Genomic DNA, 23,788 nt, shown 5'->3' on the forward strand with positions numbered 1-23,788 from the left:
ACACTACTCTGTTACGCTGGCTAATGGATGGGATCTGGTCCCACATGAGGCACAGTGTTAGGAAAACTCAGACAGCAACTGTTTTATGTAAAAAACAATGAAACTTTGTACAGCAGTGGGCATGTAGATGGTGGCAGAATATACCCATGACAGAGTGCAAATCTTGGAGTGCTGAGAAACTGCATTTGCATGTTTTATTGAAGACACCTGTACAGGTAGTAGGCAACTGTAGAAATCTATAGTTCAGGATAGCATTTAAGGAGCACATTGTGTTTTTTCACATGGGAATGTATATTACAAGCTGTGTCAAGGTGCAAGACTCTCCTGTACTTCACCTTGTCAGGCTGACTTGTCTCTGGAGGCACAACAGTCTGGTTAACTGGGCAGGCAGTAGTGTCCAACAGCACAGATTTGTACGACTGAATTCTCTCATACACCAACATTACCTCTCTTAGGACACAAGAAGATTCTTGTATTAGCTTATGACGATTTCAAAATGAACTAAGCAAGGGTCCCGTTTACTTTTTAAAGAGAAATGCAGTGACATTATGCCTTCCCTGTTTGATTACTAGCCTCTGCTGGAAATAAAAATCTCAATCAAGACCTGACTTTAATGGAGAAAAGCAATGCTCTGAAGTTACCCATATTTTTGAATTAACACCCTTTTGTGAAAGTGTAGCAAATTTGTTCTCACCTTCTAACCAATGGCTACTTGTGAATACACAGTATCAAAAGAACAGAAGGAACAAATGTATTCATGTTGTGTTATGGATTCTTGTTTACAGTTTTAAGATGCAATTCAGCTACAAAATAATGCCCAGTTCCCATAGGTGAGATCTCAAAAGCCTTCCTTTTCCTTGCACTGAATTGGTATGAGATATGAGGCCAATTTTAGAGTAAGTGCAAGTAAGAACTTAACTGTAATTCCAGGTTTTTTTCTGTTCTTTTGAAACAGGAGATATCTCGGGTCTGAAACCAAACTTCATACATCAGTATTGATTTGAAGTCAGTTTTTCATTATCTTCTTTACTGCTATTTCCTACATCATCAGTGAACATTTAGGTGTGAGCCCGACTTTGATTTGCTCTGCTCTCTGTAATGATTCAGTACCATGTTAAGTGCTCCAAATCCAGTGGACCAGAGCTCCAGAACATTTCTAGAAGGAATATTTAGACACTATACTTCATGTATTATACAAAAAGAAATTCCTACCAAAGATATACTCTGCCTTTTGTATGGGAATCAGAAAGCACTTCTACGTTTGTACACTGCAGTAACATTGACTGTGTCTTTTTCTGTTCAATCTACTTACTCTTACTAATACAGGAATTTTGTATTATGTGAAATGTCCATTTGTTTTCCATCACAGGGACAGAAACAGATGTGGCAGTTTTACCCTGATCTAAGACTTGCAGACACAGCTTTGGAGAGGCAGATAGCCATTCAGTATAGAAAAGTAACTGCTGGGACTCCAAGAATTATAGTTGCATTTCACTTTGGGTTAAACACATAAATTATGATTATTGGTTGTATTTAGGTGCTGTGGATTTAGAAGAGAACAGTATAAAAAAAATCATATGGGCTATGTCTCCAAAAGTCACTACCATGCTTTAAGTTGTGTGACTACACCATGTATGTAGTGTTTTGCACTCACCAGGGGAGTGGGTGCTTTCTCCACATCCAGAATTAGTTTTCCTATATTTCCTCGGTCATGGATTCTCTGCATGGCCTCCTTCACCTGAAAGAAAGGTAACCTATTAATAATTTTCAGACATACACTAAGAAAAGCCTGAATTCCTTCCTTCCAAAACCAGCAATACATTTAAGGCATGTTATGTGCAAGGTCCTTCGAACAGCTGCTTGAAACAAAATTAACAGTTAAACATTTTTTAGTGAATTTGTAAGGCCTGATTTTTGCATTATTTTTGCCAAAATGGGACGTGAGTCTTGATGACAGTTTCTGAATAGTGTAATACATACATCAGGTTAATGCAGTACAAAAGTAATGGTTAGCTGACGTGCAGAGAGAAATACAGGCTCGGGGGGTTAATCCTTACAGCTTGTTCATTAGATTGTCCTTTGCTGAATATTTATCAAGAAACCCTACTTTCACTGAAAGTATGAAATGTTTTTCTAATCGACCTATGATACTTTTCAATTAATTTCTTCTGTGTTCCTATAGAGGGAATGCCATATCCAGGCAGTGGCTGTAAGTAATGCAATTCTGTGGTACTCATTGCATGAGCAAGTATTTCTTTCCTTCCTTCTTCCACTTTTTTTTTTTTTAATTTTAAATAAGTAGTGTCCTACAGATACCACTAAGACTAGACATTTAACAGCTGGCTGCAATTAGCACATGTGAGAAAGGAGTAAAAACCTCTTCTTACTAGTGCACTGGAGAGGAGCTTATTTTGATATATGAAGTTTCAGAACTCATGAGAGCTCAGTGTTGATGAATTGAAATTCTGTGCGTGTTGCACTGAATGTTCAATGTGCAGCATGCAGACCACTATTAAATCACTGAAAATTGGAAGATGTCAAGAGTTTCCTCACTTTCATGGTGGGAAACTTCAGAAACACATAAAGGCTGTTTCATATCCTCATCACACTATTTTTTGATGGCATAACAGGATATGTTGAGACAAGAAAGAGTTTTATGTTAATAGGATCTACCATCTGTGACATAGTTTTATTGAATATTTTAAGAATAATGGCATAGAAGTTTGAAACAATATGCTGACTTGGGAACAGGTGGGTCCCACAGTACATTTAAATGCCTAAATTGGGGTCCAGGCACCTAAGATAATTACTGAATGTCTAATACAGAAGGAGGTATGAGATTTGTAAAGATGCTAGGCAAATACAGCTTTCAACTTCCAATTAAATTTAATGGATGCTGGGCACAAAATGTCTTTACCATCTGTTGGCCTTATTTTAAAAGCTGACTGCAGTGAACTCAATATTACAACCTTAATTTTGCAAAGTGGTTCCCTCAATTAGTAAATATGAGACTTGAAAAAAATAAAAATCTGTTAGAACAAAAGAAAAATTGCACCGCAAAACACAATGATTTTTCTAACTTAGGGCATAATTGTAAATTAACCTTGGAAAACAGAGTCTTATGAATCCCACTGGGTAGAAGGTTGACCTCTAAACGTAATCCACAAAAATCACAGTAACTTTTATGAAGTTACCTTACAGCATAAACAATACCTGACTATCCTGTAAGACCTTGCTCTGCACTATGGACAATATTCCTTTAAGAATATCCAACAAAGACTTTGAAGAAGTATTATTTTTTATGACTCTTATTAGCCAAATCAGGGTTTTAGGAGTCTATAGCACAGCATAAATAACCAACATAGATGTGACAGAATTGGAGAAATCAGCAAACACACTTGCCTGTCCATTGAAATTTATTATCAGAATATCAGGTGAAAAGCAGGGTATGCAACATTTAATTTGTACCATATCATATTTAGCAAGGCAAATTTGAGAAAATGTGCTTTCCCTGCATTTTTCACATGCACAGTATCAAATTTAAGACTCTGGAGAAAGGTTCAGGAGTTGTTTCCAGGACACTTGTAAGTAGCTTGCAAATGCAAACAGCAGGCAGAGGCAAAGGGAACAATAAAACTTATAACAATAATAGTGGCTATGGGATCCAGATGGAGCTATTACTATATATAAAAAATTTGAAAAAAGTTTGAAGAGCTGATACATCTGTATATTTTAGTGTTATTTGCAACTTACCTACCCAGTTAGTCAAATTCAGTACTAGTGCAATGCCATTCAGTACACTATGTCTGAGTTAAGAGACCATGAGCCATTTTATAAATGAGTAATTTTTATGTTTATGGCTGCTAACAGTCCACTTATTCAACCAAGACTACAACTACTCATTTCCCAAGGTGCCTGAATATTAAAACCATTCCCTCTTATGCTATAGAGGGCAGAGCGCATTAAAAACCTTCTTTGCTATGCAAGTATGGTTAAGGCTTAAGATATCCTATGCAGACTATATAAAAACATTTACTTTTTCATGTGAACATTTAAGTGCTGTGTATAGTCTGTCTTTTGCAGTGTGGTATGGAGCTTCTGCTGAGTCAGTGCCTGAGTGTTTGCATGTTACCAAAGAAGAAAGTTAATCACTCTACACTTGGTTAAAATCAGACCCAGGCTTAACTGGCAGTACAGTGAGGCATGTGGAAATCCTGGAATTTACTGGAGGTTCTCTGAAGTGGTTAAAGTTTGATTCAAAATAAATACCCCTTCTAGAAGCAAGGATCAAAAAGATTTCCCTCTTCTTACAGAATTGTGTCCCTAAATTTCTTTTCACCAATTATTCTATACTGGTTGCTATTTGGATTTGTCAGTTCAAATCCAAGTAAATGGATCCAACATACTTTTGTTTACCTGGATGAGTTAAATGAATTTCTTCTTGTGCAGTATCCTCAGCAGAGGGCTCTTGGACTGGAAATAGTGCAAAGGAGTGTTTACTAATACAAAGAGTTTCCAATGGAATAAAGGACAAAAATTCTGTGAGCCTTTGTCTGCTTTCAGAATAGCTCAGCACTTAGAGGGTTTGTGTCTAAACTAATGCTGAACTACAGATTTTAGCCTTTAGAGCCCCAAAATTGACACAGTATGTATCCCTGAGCTCGGCACTGGAATCGGAACTATTTTACACATTAGTGGACAATTGGAAAATGCTTCCACTTTCCATGTTATTTATGTAAGGAAAGTTCACAAACTAGTTACTGAAAACCAAGGAAGACCCAGAATGTGGCACAGCCATGCACTGTCTGATGAATCCAACTTGGCACTCCTAGGCAGCCGTAAAGGAATGATCAATAGCAAAGGAGAAATAAAAGGAATCCCATGTTTGCCTTTTCCCTCAAGCACACTTGCATTAACTCATATTTTAGTTTGACATGCTGTTTTTAAACATACTCTAGAGTAGAATCATCTTCTCCTATCTGTTCAGTCTAGTAGAAAATGGTAACAAACACAGGAAAAGGACCTAACTCAGTTTGAAACAATTTGTATTTGCTTTAGGGAATATGCTTTTATAATTGGAGAAACAATGTTGAACAAGTATTATTTCTCCCATCCCTACCATCAGTACAGTCATGGATACGTTATCACATATCCTCATTTGAGTGTTTTTCAGCAATGACAGTGAATCTGGAAATTAAGATGACCTATGCAATAATGAGTTCATCTGTAAAACAAAAAACATGGTCTAGAAAGACAAAACCAATGTACCTCAAGGTCTTTTACAGGTCATGTTTACTATGCCCTGTGGGAAATACTCAAATTCTCATTTTCCATCATAACTCCCCAAGTGCTGCTGATTTACTGAGCCTTCTACGGGCTCCTTCCTCATACTGTTCTGCTGGACCCAGACAGAGAGGCAAGGAATACAAAATATATAGAGCTTAATTGGGAATGTACTGAACTATTGAGCTGTGTTAGCATTACAGGCAAAATTTAGTAGCTTTAACGTTTCTTAGAAATTTTTAATCTATTAACACACACTTGCACATTTAAAAAAGGTGTTATGCTACCAATAGCATTCTTCAAAAAAGTCTTGGTACAAACACCAGGATTAAAAAAAAATAAATCACAAAGCTGGCAAAGAAGGCCTGTTGTAAAAAAGCCTATTCAAGGATATTTTCCTGAGGGGATGTTATGGTTGGGCTCTCAGAGCTTCTCTTGGATCAGAGCCATTTCTGTCCATCTGCACTGTGTATCATACTGAGCTGAGCAACAATTACTGTCAGTAGACCTTGGTAGGAGAGTAAGGGGAGAAAAGCCTTCAGGTTATGGTCAGAGAATGTTCTAAAGAGGTTTCATGACAGCTGTGTTCTCTGGAAGTATGAATTTTCACAACTGTCTGAACACCACCGTAGTGTCTCTCTTGGGGGACTCCTCAAAACTCTCAAGAACTCTGAATATTGTGTCCTCTTTAAAATTTTTTATTCTGCTTCAAATAGGCTCATCTTCTCCAGCCTCTAATCTTTTCAAAATCAAGCCAAGGCACTTATCTTAACCAACAATGGTAATTTTATTGTTTAATACTTTAATCTCCTACCAGACTAGATTTTCTGTCTTCAAAAACAAGCTGTTACAAGGCCTCCCTCTAACAATTTTTATACAAGCAAGTATTGCAAAAAGTTAGTATTTTTAGAAGCCTGCATACAAACTAAAACAGAAAAGCAGAGCAAAAGCAAGTTGACCAGGCACACTGTGTTCTAGATTCAAGAGACAGATATCTGCCTCATCTTCCCTACGTTCAAATGTCTGAGCTCTACAGGCTTTCAAAGACAAGGCAGGTAATGATATATAGTGAAGAATAAGATTTTGAAAATTCTAATGATGGATAAATCTGGAATTCCATGTGGGTCTAACAGATTTTTAAAACATGGATTAAGGAAGCTCAATACTCATTCCTCCCAATGAGAACGTTGGCAATTAACTGGCTGTGCCAGTAGTTGTTTGCAAAATCCAAAATGATGCCACGCTCTGGGTAATGGCATGCAACATTCTGCTCAACCTTCACCGATTAAAAAAATTAAAATTATTGAATATTATAATCCTGTCCAGTTCATACAAGTGCAATACAAAGAAATCAACAGGAAAATCCCAGCACATCTCAGGACAACCCTTTGACTAGATGGGTGTATGCATTTTGGGGTATTCTGTTTGTGTGTTTTGGCTGAGTGTTTATTTCTGTGCTTGGTGATGAAGAAAAGTATTAGTCTGCTCTTTACTTCGTGGGGTTTTTTAAAAGGTATCTTTCCAATGAAATAGGTTGCTAAAATGATTCACTCAAGTGTTGCTGATTCTATTGGATTTGGGGAATTTGATAAAATTTTAGAAAGACTGATTATGTACGCTGAAATTACTGATACTTACGTCTTGATGCTACCTATTACCAAATTAAGCCAAAAAAGAAGACACAAAAATTAAGTAATTTTTAAAGTTTGTCTGTGAAATTTTAAAATGGTATCTTTTTGTAAAAAAGATTAAGTTGTCACTGCAGCAAAGAGAATGTTTTCAACTAGGCTGTCTTTCACGGAGATGCTTATATAGTCTCAATTTAACAAAACAGCTAATTTAGTAGCATCACCTTAGCTCTAGATATTGTTAAAGAGAAATAGCATAGTATTATAAATACAAAAGATTTCCTGTTCCTTGTAGCAATAACACTAAATTGATATAGTATCTCTAAAAGAAAGACAGATTTCTACATTTCTTTAGCTAATATCTCATGGCAGACCATATGACTTGCAAAGTTTTTATTTCACTAAAAACAAAGAATACTCTTTTAACAGCCATAAATTATTTTCCTCTACTGAATACACCACCAGTGTATGCACTGGGAACATGGTATCATTTTATTGTAGCCATTCTGTCATTAGTGAGCTGATAGCAATTCTAATTTAAAATAAAGTACAAGCTTGCATTAAAAAAAAAAGATAAAAACAAAAATTATTTTGGTTTCTTACTAGCATTTCTAAAACAGTAAAGTACTAAAAATAGCAGAGTACTCATAGTAAAGTACTGATACTGCAACCAAGAAACCAGCCCTTAGGAATGCCATTATATCCACAAATGACTTACATAAATTTAATGAAGTGCTCTGTCAGCACTCTGGACTAATTTGTAATACATTTCTATGTGAAATATATGTTAAAAAAAGGCACAAAATTAAGCATGTCATTACCTGTAACCATTCGGACCAGGAAAAAGATTTTCATACTGAAATTAAAAATAGCAGCCACAACATATTTTTTTACTCAAATAGTTTCTGCAGATCTAAAATCATGAAATACAAGGTGTATTCCAATCAGAGCAAGTAATATAACATGCTATTGGATTATGACATTACTTTTGGATGTTTGCCACTAGCTTCTGATTACATTGGTTTTTCATAGCTTTTCATGGGAGTGTGTAAAAACAGTCCATTTTAAATTGTCTAAGAGACCTTTTTTCCAGAAACACATCTTGTACACCTGCCTTACTACTAGTTTTTTTCCTATGTTCTCCTTGGATTTTTCTTGTTTGTTTTTAGCACTACGTTCTCCCCAGGTGAAATTAGTAACTGGGACAGATTTCTTGTCTGGCTTTTCATCTGAAGTCATTCATTTCACATCTACCTCCCTTCAATTTGCTGAAGCCTGCAGCTGAAGTGAGATGAAGTGAGCAGCGTGGTGCCTTCCAGAAGATATCTTGCGATTTAACCTCGGATCCCCATTACAGAACAAGCTTGAAAACTGTACAGAGACCATGATTACTTTGGAAAGTTCCTGAATAGAGATGTTTTCCTGGATGTAAGTCTGACTGTTTATAAATAATACATGCCTGAAACAAATTATGCTCCAACTCTGTATTGCTATAGTCAAGCCTCCACTTACTTACCCATTTTACTTCAAACTAATTTGTTGGCTGTTCCGCATTTGAAATCAAGAGCCAACAGTAATCTCTACTGCGGTATTCATAAATGCTTGCTGACATTTAGTTGTCTCTGGAACTTCATTTTGTTTTTAGAATATAGCAAATGCAATCTACTGCTTTATAAATATAAGAAAAGTTAAATGGGAAATATATTACTAATTATCTGTTGCACCATTTCACAGTGTGAAAGATAAATGCAGCCTGCCTAAGAAACGGATGCTATTTTCAAGTCTTTAGATATTATTTTAAACATAATGATCCATTTCTGTATTTGGCTCTTATAAGGAACCAATTTCAGGAGTAAAATAAGAGCGACTGCAAAGCTGGAACACTAAACTGCTCCCTATGCCAATATAACACACTGGGGGCTTTAGGCCCATGTTACTAATGTGGATGTTTAATAGAGAGAAACAATGAAGGCAACATGCCATGGAAAAACCTCCTAGTGGATATGTCAAAACATAATGCTTTCATCATCCTACATGAAGCTGTTCAGCTCAGTAATATCACAAATGTTACCAATTTTTTTTTAAGTTATATATTTACTTTAAAAAAAAGGAATTGAGACACTGGTGTAATAGAAGAGTGGTTATTCTTTTCACTCTATGAGGTTGAATGCAGTTTCTTGCACAAACTGCCATCTACAGATTACAGTTTCATTTTTGCAGACAACTTCTTTACTGCCTCACCCTCAGCTAATGCAGGTTTGTTGGATGGTAGCAGAAGACTGCATACTTTATTTTCTTGGGCCCCTCTGGTGACAGTGGGTTTCCCTGAGGTATATGAAAGGATTTCTACTTACAATAAAGGAATCCCTCACTCTTTCACTCTTTTTTTCTTTTTCTTTTTTTTTTTTTTTTTTAAACACATTAGGCTGTAGTATGAAAGGCTAAAGCATCTTATGATAAGGTTACAAAACTAATCCAAGCCAGAAGGGAAATAAATTAGATAAATTATCTCAGTGTAATGTGTCAAACTCATCAACCATTTTAATGCTGTATCATCACATGTTATCAAAAAGGTGATCAGCACCCAAATAAAGGAAATGTCCCTCACCTCCAGATGGGCACAGTGGAACAGAGCATCAATTTAGTTTATGATCTATGACGATAATTTTTCCCTCTCATTAGTTCCACACCTTTAGGTTCAATATTGCTGTTTATTTTTACACATCATCTCAAAGAATCACCTTTTATCCTCTGTTTACAGATTGAAAACATCCAAGCCTTCCAGCACATCAAGACTGTTCCCCTCCAGCCATGAAATAATCCCCTCATCCATTGTAACCTGCACTGCAAAGATCACCCCAAAGTCTTACTTTTCTAGCTACATCCCTTCCCTCTTTAATCCTTGAGCTGATTCTTCAGACTAAAAGCAAAGACCTAAGTAGCAACACTTGTCTCTGCATCTGGCCATCAACCCAAGTCTTTTCTGCCCACATCATCTCCTATGAGCACTTTTACCCAGTATTATTTTAAGAACCTGCATGATTTTTCCTGTGCTCCTGTACACGTAAGAGAGAGTCCAACAAAGACATCTCAAAGCTGGTGCTTTCGTGACTCTCTACAGTAATCCCCAAAATGGCAATATCACTAAACCCCTCAAATTCTTCCTAAGTCTCTTTTGGTGTGTATAGGGGAGGCTGAAAACAGCTGATTTGAGAAGTAGCTGCCATAGCCATGTAACAGTTACCCCACACTCCCTCACGTACTGGCTCAGACCACATGATGCTCTTGGACTGTTTCTGAAGCAGGGACTGTGCCTTCTTAGGGGTGCATATATTATGTCAACAGATCCCCCACCTGAACATAGTCAAGCCTGCTAATCACAGCTGCAGCACACAGAAGTAGTAACAGCACCTTTTAACCAACTGTGATAGTACAGCCAATTTCATACGTAAGTAAAAGAAGTGGAACAAAGCATTTTGCAACAGCAAAATAGCTTTATCCTCAGGCTCTCTTACTTCTGTTCTCCAAAGGATATGGGGAGAAAGGAGGGAGCACCCATTTAGCCTGCCTAGCCATCAGAAACAATCATATCTTTTCTCAAAAGTTTTGTTTGTTTGAACTGTATTGTCAATAGAAGAACTTTCAAGTTCAGGAGATAATGAAATAGCAGTAACGTACAAATACAAGAAATGCAGAGATTTAGATAATTGTCTAAATGTACAGGCATGTACTAGAACTTAAAAGTTAGAAGCCCTGGTTCAGAAACAGGTTGGAAAAGACAAAGATAAAAAAGACAAAAATATTAGATTATTTAATGGGATCTTTCTAACACTCAGCATGGTCTTTGGTTTGGTAGTGTTGTGCAAAACAGGTCCAAAATCTACTTCACAGTGCTACTATGAAGTTCAGTAGATGTTGGAAAGCACGTAGCATGACACCTACTTTTGGAAAAGAATTTGGAATATTCTGCATATACAAAGAAATTTCAGTCCCTGTTCCAAACTTCACTCCTTGTTCCACTGGTGTAACTTCCCTGATATCACTAGGTTGCATGTGACTGAGAAGAGCAGGTATTGGGAGAGGATAAAAGTCTCAGTTGATAAAGGAATACTAGTAGTGTTCAATAGGCTTTAATTACTCAAACCTATGTTCTGTCAGTATTATCCTACAAACATGGTTTTCACACAGGTCAGAACTTTCTGATCACTCCTCCAATCCTGGCAGAGCATGAACTTTCCATTAGGAGAACTCAGTATTTTCCTTATGAAAGCCAGGAGAGCTTCCTCCTATTAACCTTGCCCTAGTCCTCTATGTGCAGCTAAAACATTAAGTAGCTTCTGCATTACTTCTGTGCAGGCACTCTCTGGCAGAGAGGAGCTGTCTGCAAGAGCCTTACCAATAATTAATTCTTCTCTTGCTCACTGTCGTGTATCTGAGAAGCCCGCAACTGCATCATGTCTGCAAAAATCACATGGACAGGATCTCCATGGTGATAGTGTCATGCGGTATGCAAACATCAGCTGGCTAGTCAAGGTTACTTTGGCAACCCAAGTGTCACAGGTAATGATCCAAATCTTGTTCAGATTTATGCAAGAATAATCTGAATTAACAACTTACCAGTTTTTCATCCTAGGACTGGTTCTGTTCTGTTGATGTTCATAACAGACAGTATTTCAATAAGCCCAGAACTATCTCCATTAGAATTATAAACACTAATATCAATAATATTTATTTAAACATCATTTGTATGCAGTAATGAAGAAAGATGCATACTGCAGTCTATTCTAGCTGAGATACTGCATAAACTAAACTTTAATACTATAGCTTTCATTAGTGCTATAAGGCAGCATGATTTTTATTATCAGACTCACTGCTGTGGTCTATTACAAAGCTATCTTGTCTTTAATATGGATTGTAAGCTGCATTAAAATTGCAGAGGCTTTTCTCAGACCAGGAGAAGAGTTTTCTTTCATGTCATTGGCATATATGCCTTTTAAAATGGAACACAGCACTCATACGAGGAAAAATCATGCAGTCTGTCTTCTGGATTATGTCTTGTTTAGCTTTGGTCTGTGGAAGGGAGGAAACTCAAGAAACCAAACAATTTCTTACCTTGCTGGCAGCTCTGAGGGAAGGGAACTGGTACACTACTCCATGCAGATTTTGCCAGGGCATTAGGGCACAGGATGTATAGAACAGAAGTAAATCTCCCTTTTAGGCTACGTTTGCCATGGCCCTGTTAACATGGCTTGGGCTAAGAGAAGAGACAGGACATGGGCTCCCTGGGTATCTTGTGACACGCACATGGTGAGCAGTCACTGAGCTCCTTTGCACTGATGACTACCCTTCTACTCTCAAAGGTGACATCTGTCAAAATTCAGTCCTATTGTCTTGCTGGCATATTTCCTCCTTGCTAATCTTGAAATGTCTCTCTCATGTTTATGCAATATGATTTAGTAGAGTAATATTTCATTGGGAAACATGCTGACTTTTTTTGAAATTTTTTTTTTTTTTTAAAAAAGAGTTTGCAATATTTTCCTTTCTCAGGCTAAGTCTTCTGTACAAGCTTTTGTAGAAAAGCTGTTTGTCTGGGTCTGATTACTGACAATTACCCTACACAGACACAGCTATTTGGACAAAACCATCCTTTTGTTGGTAGGGATTATTTCCCTTGGGAGCAATGGAATAACCTGCACTGACCACAACACACTTTCATGGAGATCTGCATTCATGATAGGAATATTTTCCTTGCACTGTGTAGCCAAACAGCTGGCAGAAGAGTGCTTCTAGTATTTAATTGACTTAACTGCTATGACAAAATCCTCCAGTTATCTGTTTGCATGGGAGCTGGATATATGGGAGCTAGCAGATCCACATCTGCAACTGGACTGGATTATCCTCTCTTTCCCGCACCATTAATTCTAAATAGACCTCTCAATCTCTGTGTTCTCCTGGACGCTGAGGGTATGCAGCATCTTGCAAGACAGATGGAAAAGCAGCATAATATTTACAGGATTTTGACTAGGCTCTATTCCTGCCCATGGTGAATACAGCCAGCTCTTAACAGGCAGAAACCAAGCACTGAGCATATGCAAGAAGACACATCAAACTCAGGGTATCTGGGGTCCAATTTTTACAAACACCTACTGAAAAAAAAAAGTGCATGAGGAAAACAATCAAAATCAACTGCTAAAGTGTTAAACAGTATCGTTAGCAATGATTTTGAGATGAGTATTTTAGACACAGGAGTAGGAAAATAGGCCATGGAGTCTGTTTACTTGCTGTGATGCTAACATGTCATGTCGTCCGGCTAGTATCCATCTGAAATCAAAAATTATTTTACCCAACTCACCTGTTCATGCTCTGTTATGCTGCACTTTTGTACCAATGGTTTGGCCTGCATACATGCAAGTAGAAAGTGCTTTTAAAATCTCTTTCATTCCTCCATTGCTATTCACAGCTGTAAACAGCAGCTCTAGCCTCTATTCCCTTCTGCTGCCTGTCAGCAAGGAGAGACCTTTTCTCTGGAATACCTTTTAGCCTCACTGTATGTTGCCATGGCAGCAAGACTAAAACCAGACCCAAGATGAGAAAAATGTCAAAGGAATAAAAACTGACGCTACAGGCAAATTCTGACTCCGAGTCCTCTCTTGGCTACTGAAGATATCTATTAAGTTATACATCTTTTAGATGGAGAGCTACGGCTGCAGAATTGTGCTGTTTTCACTCTTTCCTTATTCCTGTAAGCTCCTGCTGACGTCAATGAGTATTTGTTTTGTCTCAGTAAAATTCAAAGAAAGAGATTTAAAGCCTTGTAATTACAGAATAACTGAGCCAAGTCTTGCCAGCTTTTGCTTACGGAGTCAACAGGAATAAAGCAGAAAAAAGGCAGAACCAACATCAAATTAAATATTTAGAAGTACTAAACAGCCATGCCTAGATTATCAATTTGGTGGGAGCTTTCCTACATGGTAAAAGAGGAGAAGAGACCTTGGAATTTGATCCATCAACACAGACGATTCCAGCAAGTTAGGACAGCTCAGGGGTATTCAGCACTTTGACAGTTAACAACTAGTGTTTTGGTTGCGAGCAAAGTGCTATAGAAAGAACATCTCTATAAGACTATATGTATTATCTTAGAAAAACCTGCACAGAGTGAGAAAGAAAGCTATTTTTGATTTAAACAGCCACAGCTTTTCTCATTATCACTTGTTATTAACATAAGCTTGAAGAAAAAGGGAATTTTTTCTGCACTAGTATGGGAAGTAATTACCTTATTACTTTCAAAGTCAAGGGGTGTTTCCGAAGGGTGGAGATTTGGTGAAGAAATCCCTAGAACACACATGAGCAGAAAAGCCACATCTTGTGAATCAGGACGAAGCTTTAAGGATCCTGAGCTGGAATTTCTTTTAGAGCAACAATAAAGCCAGAACTCCTGGACCCAGATCTTCTGCAGCAGTCTGGCTAGTTGATAGCACAATACAGTCCTATTGACTCTGTACTGCAATTAACGAGGCTGAAGACGAGCAGTGTTGCATGGAAGGGACATAGAACTAGTGTGATAAAGTTAAAATGTTCCTCAAATCCACTGACCAAAGCAGGATCCCTCCTACATCACACTTGTGGTTGCCACTATATGCCTCTGAGCCACTGACTCCCAGCTGCTGTCTGAGTCTTGGGATTGCTGGTAGAAATTACGACAGCATGGTCCCAGTTTACACTAGGAAGACAGCTTTTAGCACATCAAAGCCACGAGCAGAGGAGCTCAGAACTGGTCACCTTTATGGTACCTTTCTCCATTCTGAGCAATAATGCATCTTATAGTAAGTTGCAGCCAACTGTGCATGCAGGGATGCCCCAGACACTCCTGAACCTTGGGAATCAGGGCTCTATAGTCCCAAGCATTCCACACCAGAAGTGGTGTGGTTCAGATTCTACTCTAGTGAGTCTGGTTCGGTCTGCAGCAGCTGGTCTTACACCGGGGAAAATTCCTTTGGCTGCAAAGGAGCTTTGGCAGTCACAGGCAAAAGAAAGAGTCCCTCTGTATTTGGTTAAGATGCAGCAGCCTCCTGCCTAAATGTAATTCATATATAATGTTCAGTTCAGTGTATTCCTGTATTCCATCACAATCTGTTATAACAATTTATGGCAGGAAATAAAGTTTATTACATTCATCACTATGCAATTAAAAAAAAGACATTTTATGTTGTTATTGACTATCAAGCTCCATGACATCAGTTTTTAAACTCTTGCCTCAGCAACGCTGCCTTGTGATCTCTTTGAAAAAACATTTGGAGAAAAACTGCACCAACCCACAAGTATGTCTCATTTGTTCTCTTTCACATAAGCATGTTCTAATAGTTAAGAGTGTCATTAAACTCTCCCCCTCCTCCACCCCCAGAACATGCAGAGGTAACTATAAGCATACTGCTTTGTGTAGCATTGCATTGTTGACTTTCTAATTATAATGCCTAGACTGTAGAAGGTGAAGGTTGTTGATCTCCTCTGCACAGCCCTGCAGCAGCAATCCTGTCTGGTTACCTCTCTGTGGGAATCTGGCAAACAGAAATCCCTCTTCACACACAACTGAAAGATCAGACGGCCTTTCTGGAACTATATTGTTTCACAGCCATACCAGAACTCCAAGTCTGAAATACTTCCAGAACCACAGCTTTTCACACAGACTGTCTAGACACTTGCAGGACACTATTTAAAGACAGAAAAATATTTTCCTTGACACCATATTCTGAATTGCCTCTGAGCTAACTAGCTTCAAGGAGTTCCAAGTCAATCTATGTCTTAACTCCACCTCTGGGCAAACGGGCACAAACATTGCCACTTTGGGGGGAACCCAGCAACTCAGTTTGCAGAATATTAGGTGTGGACATGCATTTATCAAGAATCAATGCCAGTTCTACCATGTTATTGTACATGTCTGCAGTTACACCAGAACATAAACGAAATACCAAAGACTAGGCTCTTTCCTGCAGGAAATGCTTGGGACTATGGAGCCCTGATTCCCCAGGTTTCCAGGCCCAGCAGACTTTACATTAATGGCAGTGTTAAACCTTCACAGTGACAGCATCTGTGGATGCTGTTTGTGTATTTAACACTGCTTCAGTTAAATGGCTGTTAAACAGCTGCATGCAAGACATCTGAATTACATGCCTTAGATCCTCTGTCTTTACAACAACACACAAATATTTACATAGTCCATAGGAATACTGTTGTGTGCTAGTGCATCAATCTGGTGGCTCTTTAAACCATACCACAGGTTTAGTGTACAGGCTACTATGATTTTTAGTGTTGAGAGTCAAATACTATAAGAAAACTATTCCAGAAAGCTCAAAGTGCCTTTCTATATGCTGTTTCTTTTATTGTCTTTTTAACCAACAGTCCTTATCATGTTAGAAGCTGGATATTGGTGTGGATGAAACCCTGTTCTGACCTCACACAACTGTTCATATGCTCCAAATGCAATCAAGTTCAGGATAATGCAACCTGAGCTCACCCAGGTATATTGAAGTTTGAGGTATGAATAAAGATGGACATTTAACTCCTATGTGTTATTAGTACTGGTTACTCTGCCTCTCTCCAGGATGCAGACCTATGAACCATTTGGGTTTCTGTGTGTATGCAAAAGATAACTTGTACTATCACTTTTTTGCTACTATGGTGAAAAAACAGCTTTTTTTTTTTTTTTTTTTTTTTTTTAACAGTTGTATGTTTAGACCAAAAGCCCTTCCAAGGACCTTCTGGATACAACAAAAACAAAACCCCACATGTGGTTACTTTCTTGCTCTTTCCCAAGCTTTTATCAGTACATGTTTATTCAAAGTTCTGTTTATTGGCAGCAAAACTGTTTACTTTATGTAAAGGAGGTATTTCTTTGTGTGTACCTCACCAGAGAGGATTTGCTTTGTTTTAGCAAGCTTCAAATCTACAGAAAACTTTCCAAAAGGAAGGTCCTTTTTTGATCTCATTTGACCAGCACTCCATGCTGATGGCCTATATTACTGCCACTTCATTTGTCTTTTAGGCTTGTTCCAGTTCTCTAATCCTCCAGAACCATGATTCAATAATGGCATCTTCACAAAAACCTCATTTCTACAGTCTCACTATCAGAGACTTCTCCACAGCTTACCACCACCAACAACTTTTTCAGTATTTCTCACCAACACTTTTAAACCCAGTCTTAAAGCACTACAACCTGTATGACAGTAGTTTCCTTTTCTTCTCCCTTAACCTTCCATGTCATAGCCTCTCTTCTTTGTCTTGCAGTAGTAGGGGTTGCTGACTGTGCCTTGCTTTCTTCTACCTGAACCTTGCAATAAGATCCTGTCTCATGAAAACATGTGCTTCTTCCCCTACCTTTCCCAAATGGCAGGTGATTTTTTTGGAAGTCAGGCACAAAAGCTGTGACCAACATGACTTCTCCCACTCTAACTTTTCATCATATTTTTCTAAACAATTCAAGTGAGTCAAATATTTTTACTCCCAAAGACCACCTATCATATCCCTCAGACTCTTTCTTGAGCTCTATTTATTTCACGATATGGGATCTTAAAAATCAGTAATAAAAAATTAGAAATTCCTGTATTATCTGTCCACTTATTCCAAGGAACTTTAAGTCTTCCTTTATTGCTACTATGGAGAAGAAATTCTGGTCTATTCCAAACCATGGGAACTAAACTTAGTGGTTACAAAATACAGTAAACATTCAGTCTTCCAGATAGTAAAGATGTATTCATTAAAAAGCCTTGACACTATGATTTCCAAAGTCTGAGAAGCTTCACATACAAATCCACCTACTGGGATCAGATTACACGAGCACATGAATATTGTGTCTTTGAAAAAAACCTCCATGTTCTTTTGTAACAATGGATTCTCTCCAATAATATCCATCCCTAATCAGTAAACCAAGTATGTAAATTCTTGAAACTCATCAAGGTAAATCCCAAAGGTCTCTAAAGATCCGAATGAAAAAATATTTCTCCTTTGATTTCCTGTATAATTTTGTTTGTTTGTTTCAGAAAGTAGTACCATGAGAACTGCAAATCTAATTATTCATAAGACATCATTGTATTTTTTGATTATTCAAAAAGCCAAGTCTGATCCTACCATTGGGCGCCACTCTAACTTCGTTAAAATTATACTTAAACAAAAAACACCGATATATTAAACTGTAATACAACAGTAACAGTTGTAATGTTAGAGAGTGTGATTCATGCTTATCCTCAGTTTGAGCTACATCAGTTTACAGAACAACTGAAATCATTCATCTAGGTAAAATGAAGGGTATTTGAGTTTATCTTGTTCACTAGTTGACAGTTTTACAATATATTTTGCAGTCCTATTTGCTTTATTACTTAATATTTCTCCTGACACTGTTAAAAAATGTCTCATTCTAAGCCTATATTAAAGATCTTAACTCCACCTAAGTATTGTACCAATGTGATTGCTATAAAAATTGATTTAGTTTACAACAAGTTTAATGCTCATGGTGAATACTCATTCAGCTTAGCATTACATTGTATCAACTGAAATCAAATTGCCATGTAATTGGTAGCAGAGAGCCAAAGCAGAAGTGTTCATGGGACAGAACGTCACCGATTCAGCCGAGACAAGTTTCTAATCTAATTCAATTAAACTTGGACGTGTAGATGCACCAAAAAAGCAAACTGCATATATACTAGCTACAATAATTCAGGAAAACAGGCAAGAGCTTTAGTAACACATATTTTGCTAGCTCTAGACTAATGTAGGCTTAACTGTAGGAACTCTTAGAATTATGCTGGATGTTTCCTCTAAATCAAAGGAAAAGATGAAGCATTGTGTTAGTTCTGCTAAAGAATTCAACAGTTATGCCCTTTTTCCTCAGGAAGGTTCAAGATCTTTATGATATTTTACCCAGGACATAACCATAGCATATAATAGACAAAAACCTCAGGTTCTTCTCAAGGTTGTTGATATTTGGTGATGGTAGGGAACCTACTTTTACACAACCTTTATTCTATTAAACTGAATGCATTTAAACAAAGATTTGGAGCTCTGTGATGTGTGAGGCTTTATTTCTTATAGATATGGTCCATGTTTTCAAGTGTGTGCACTTTAATAACACATTCAAAGCCTGAACTTTGATATTCAAACTAGCATATTCAGTAAAATCAAACCAGTGGAAAATCAGTTGCTCATTTAAAAAAAATCTTAAATTACATTGCTTCCTTCTAGTACTGTTTTCTCTACATCAGTGATTGTAACATACAGATTTGTCCTACAAAATATCTCTGTGTTCAGTCATTCACAGCAGGCTAATATATACAGGAACCTTTTAGTATTGACAATGTATCTACTTTGCTGCCTTGGTGTTAATTTATATCATTATCTGTAATGAGCAATACTATTATTACTAAACTGCAATACCACATAAAACTCTCAATTATCACATTAAATTTGGATTATATTATGCTAAGAGATGTCTTTATGCCCAAGAGTAATTTTGCTTTTAAAACTCATCTGTGTTTAAAACAATTGAAAAGAATATATGAGCCATTTTCATTAGGTGAGAACATTTACCTTGATTCATGATTGGTATGCACTAAAATAAAGTGTTAGTTTTGATACAATCATTGCATTTTGTTCAGGGTAAAATTACGTAAACCAGAAAAGTAAACTTGCTACCAACTGAAGTTCCCCACTATACTTAGAAAGGGAAAATTTAATCATAGTATGTATTAATGTTGTAAAAATCTTAAAGCTTTAAAAATCACATGACAGGGAATTTTGGATAATAAAAAAAAATCCAAACCAGAACATCCTAATAATCAGGTGGCATCAAGACAGAGTTGTACATGGTGTGTGCTGCTACTACTACTAAGCGTCCATGACCAACTTTCACAGCTTCTGGGGAAACTGCATGGGTCTCTTGGTGAACCCAAGAGTGGGCTTAAAGCACAGCCTGGAAGATGCTGGTTTCCACTGGCTGGGATATTCATTCTCTTCCTCTCTAGAGAGTAATGAATTGGTCCATGCTGTGATGATCCAGTAACAAATCTCAAGGTATGTAAGGTAGGACCCAAACGCTGCAATACACGGGCTCATGAAGTTTAATATTCAACTGTCCTTCCTAATTACAATCAACACCAGCAATGGATCATCTGGTCACTATGTAGAAGATTATCTACTTAAAACTACAAAAATCTCTTATCTAGAAGAGTAATAAGTGCTTTTTTTGGGGTATCAGCAACTTTGTATGAAATAAAACACAAAACTTGTCTTTGTAAAAAAGAGAATCTAGTAACCTAAATAGACTATTAGTATGAAAATAAAACAAAAATAAAAATGAAACCAACCCAGGAGATTAATTTTGTGCTACTGCTCATGAGATTTCCAAAGATTCTACCAGTCTGCCAAAACTGGTCATTAACATGATGAGTTGGTGAGAGACAAACTTGGGTTTGCTGATGGAACTAATAATTTACTTTTTCTTTGGTTACTGTTACATAGATACACTGATAAGCAGATCCCAGGAGAAGAGCTAGAATGTTTACTTTAGAAAGGTACTTCTAAAACCAGAAAGGCCCAATTGATTTCATTTACTAGACTTCTGTGTATACTAACAACCAAACATCCTTCTACTATAGCTAAAAGCTTATGTCAATGTCATCTCTTTATAGGCCAAGCACCCAAAATCCCCAAGAGCAGAAAAACGTGAGCTAGAATATAGAGCAGAAATGCTGAAGGCATAGTATCTACTGATGTTTCTCACCACAGTAATTCTGCAGTCTCTGACAGCATCTCCTTCCTTCTGCATTATTAACCTTTCTGCTCACTGTCAGTCATGGAAGGTAGACACAGGGACCAATGCTGACAATGCAGCATCTTTATACAAAATGGACCCATCACATTTAAATATAGAGAGATATTTTCCTTATTCTTATCTCCCACTTCCTTTTGATTCTTTTCAGTAACTTCTTAAATGGCTTTCTAGGTATTAATTGACTAAAGAAGTATTACACTCGTAGGTTATACCCAGGAAAAAACCCCAAAATGATGAGTTTGATTTTTTGCAAATCAGAGGCCAAAACCTCATCCAAAATCATCAGGGATTTCTTCCCAGTCTGAAAATGGAAAGGTTTCAAAGGCAGGAGGAATCTTAATTATTTGTATTCTTTATTGTGCCAGACATATAAGGATGACATCTCTCAGATCTGTCAACATCATGAAGTAGACTTCACTATTTCTATCTATTTTTTTAAAATCCTTAGCACCTGGGAAAATACATCTTTTTAAATTTGGACTGAGACCAAAAAAGTTTGAGAGAATGAAAACAATCAGTAGGAACTGTTAACACAAACCTCAGACTTCTCCTTCATGATACCCTGGGAGAAAAGCTGAATTTCTCACATTAGCAGTCCCTGCCAGTTCAACTTGAACAACCAAGAGCTTTCTTTCCAAACCAGTCAACTAATTAACAAAGAAGCGTGAGTGGAATTTTTTGACACAGAGGAAAATCCTAGGTTCCATTCACAGGCTGTGTGGCTTAAACTAGACAAGGTAAGAGCGCACAGCACAAGAATGAAATAGCATCTAAATGCATCCTTGAAAACTTAGGGTCTAAAATTTTCCCTTTAGTACCTGCTATTTATCTAGTGTTTTTCATTTATGGCATCCAATAGTTATTTCTGAGTGATAGAAAACACTCACTGTTCCAAATCTTGAGAATTCCTTGCCAGTTAGTGGTACTACCAACCCTGTAGAACAGGAGATAAAGTAAACTTTCTGTTAGAATCCATTTTAAATTATTTCTGCTGGTGGATGTAATGTATTGGCATATATTTAATCAACCTGCATGCAAGACTGGGAGAAGGAGGCAGATATTTCACTGCATTACCAGGCAGATATAAAAAGGAATGGATTGAAGCATGCTTGGTTCAAGGGTATAAGAGCAAGTAGCTTTTGTTTTCTAACACTTCACAAAGAGTCTAGAAATTGTTTTTGACTAGAGAAATGACTCCACAAAACTGTTTTTCTGACTCTTGAGAACAGCTTAAATTCTAGGGCACAAACGAAGCCTAAAACAAACATGTTAAACATTCAAGATAAACACAGAAGAAATATACTCTATCTCCTGGAGTTATGCACACGTGATCTTTTTAAAGGTGTCCTTGATGCCTAAAGTATATCCCCTTTGCTTTGGTAAAGCTTTCCCTAACCAGCACTCTGGTTGTCTTCTTGCACAGGTATAGTACTGCCATATCAGCTCAATACGTAAGGAATGCGTGCCAATTCATTACTCAAAAGCCACCTAATACAGTAAGCAGACTACTCCTGTAAAATACTGCTTCTTCACAGTAATCAGCAGCTTGCTCCACGTTAACAGGTTTGTTCTTACTTTTTCTAATAACTGACAAATCCGTTTTTCCCCACATGCTTTAACTGGAAGCACGTGACTAGTTTATCTTTACTAGTGCACACTTTCTTGAGCGGAATCTATCAATGCTTCCTGTATTATTTTCCTGCCTCTTTCCCCCTGCCCTCACATACCAATCAGAAACCAAGTCTCATGTTGTTTTCCTTTGGCCTGCAGTTACAGGAAGCTATTATCTCTGTGGAACACAAGGGCAAATAGAAATGACAATCTGTCCTGACCCAGAAACATGTATCATGACTCACCACTGCACTTGCAACTTCCAGTGTCTCATGCCTTCCAGAAAAGAATTTTTTGCCTGTGTATCTCCATAACTAATTAATTCTTAGCAGAGTTCTTACTAAGTAGATTAGGAAAGTGCTGTAGCTGCAGGCTGTATTTATGTTAATTGAGAAAGGTTTAGTCTCACACCAGGCAGCTTCTAACCTTTGTGACAGCAACATTTGAACACAGAATCAATGTTAATCAGAAATACTGCCAAAATACTTTTCCATGTCTGCTACTTCATTCCAAAACATTAAGATATCATTCCCCTGAAATGGAACAGCTTACCGATATTTGGTAGAACACATACCATTCTGAGATTAGAGCCCCCAATGACCGCATGAATCACAAAGGCTCACAAATATGCTGAGACACACCCCAGGGCCCTGGCTCTTAGAGGACAGAACTGAAGAGATTCTCAGGCTGATCCATGATCTTTCCACTAACGTGCTGCGTAGCATCAGGCAAGTGAAGATATCCACCATCTCGTTATTTATCTATTAAATGAGTATTATGGCATGAATATTCCCAGCATGCATGAAGAAACATTCCGAAAACTCTAAGATGGCAAAATTGTTTAAACAGGTATTCAACTGGCAGGCTAGATGAAACAAGCTAAATTTCAGAAGCTGTAAAGAACATAAAAGAAAGCATAGAGCTGAAATAAATTACTCGTTTAATTAAATTCCATTCATGTAGCTTGAATTTCATGCAGTGTTTATGAATAATATATCGCAATTGAAAATAATTGACTTCTGCTTACGTACTTATCAGACTTAACAAGTGAAGCCTGAGTTTCCTAAAACAGCTCATTTACCCACCCTGATTTTGCGGTAATCATAGCTAATATCATGTATCTGAGGCCTTATTATGGAGCCACAGTGCCTATATCTAAGTTGCCTTGTTTCTTTATATCTCACTCTTAGTAAAATCATAATCACATTACACTGCCATCAACAGTGGGTGAAGCCATAGAGACTACTGGGTTATGCCATCACTTGCTGATACAGTTAGGAAGGGTAGAATGAATTATGACTATCAAGTCCTGTTAAACAGCATTAAATGGGGAAAAAATGTAAATGAAATTATATAGGCATTTAGTAGGAACGTAATTCATGCAAGAGCAGAGAGGATCCCATAATCAGGTATACGCAATGGTTTAGAGGGAAAAATATTGCAATAC

General features: G+C 37.4%; 1 protein-coding gene across 1 annotated transcript in view; it reads right to left on the reverse strand.

The window, feature by feature from the left end:
• The window catches only part of VAT1L (vesicle amine transport 1 like), a 64,204-nt gene that overhangs the window by 3,431 nt on the left and 36,985 nt on the right, over positions 1-23,788 (reverse strand). The window contains exon 8 of the mRNA XM_074839618.1: positions 1,655-1,738. Coding sequence (XP_074695719.1) covers positions 1,655-1,738 — 84 coding nt within the window. The remainder of the gene's footprint in view (positions 1-1,654; positions 1,739-23,788) is intronic.

Source organism: Strix aluco, chromosome 14, assembly GCF_031877795.1.
Source record: "Strix aluco isolate bStrAlu1 chromosome 14, bStrAlu1.hap1, whole genome shotgun sequence".
Taxonomy (NCBI): Eukaryota; Metazoa; Chordata; class Aves; order Strigiformes; family Strigidae; genus Strix; species Strix aluco.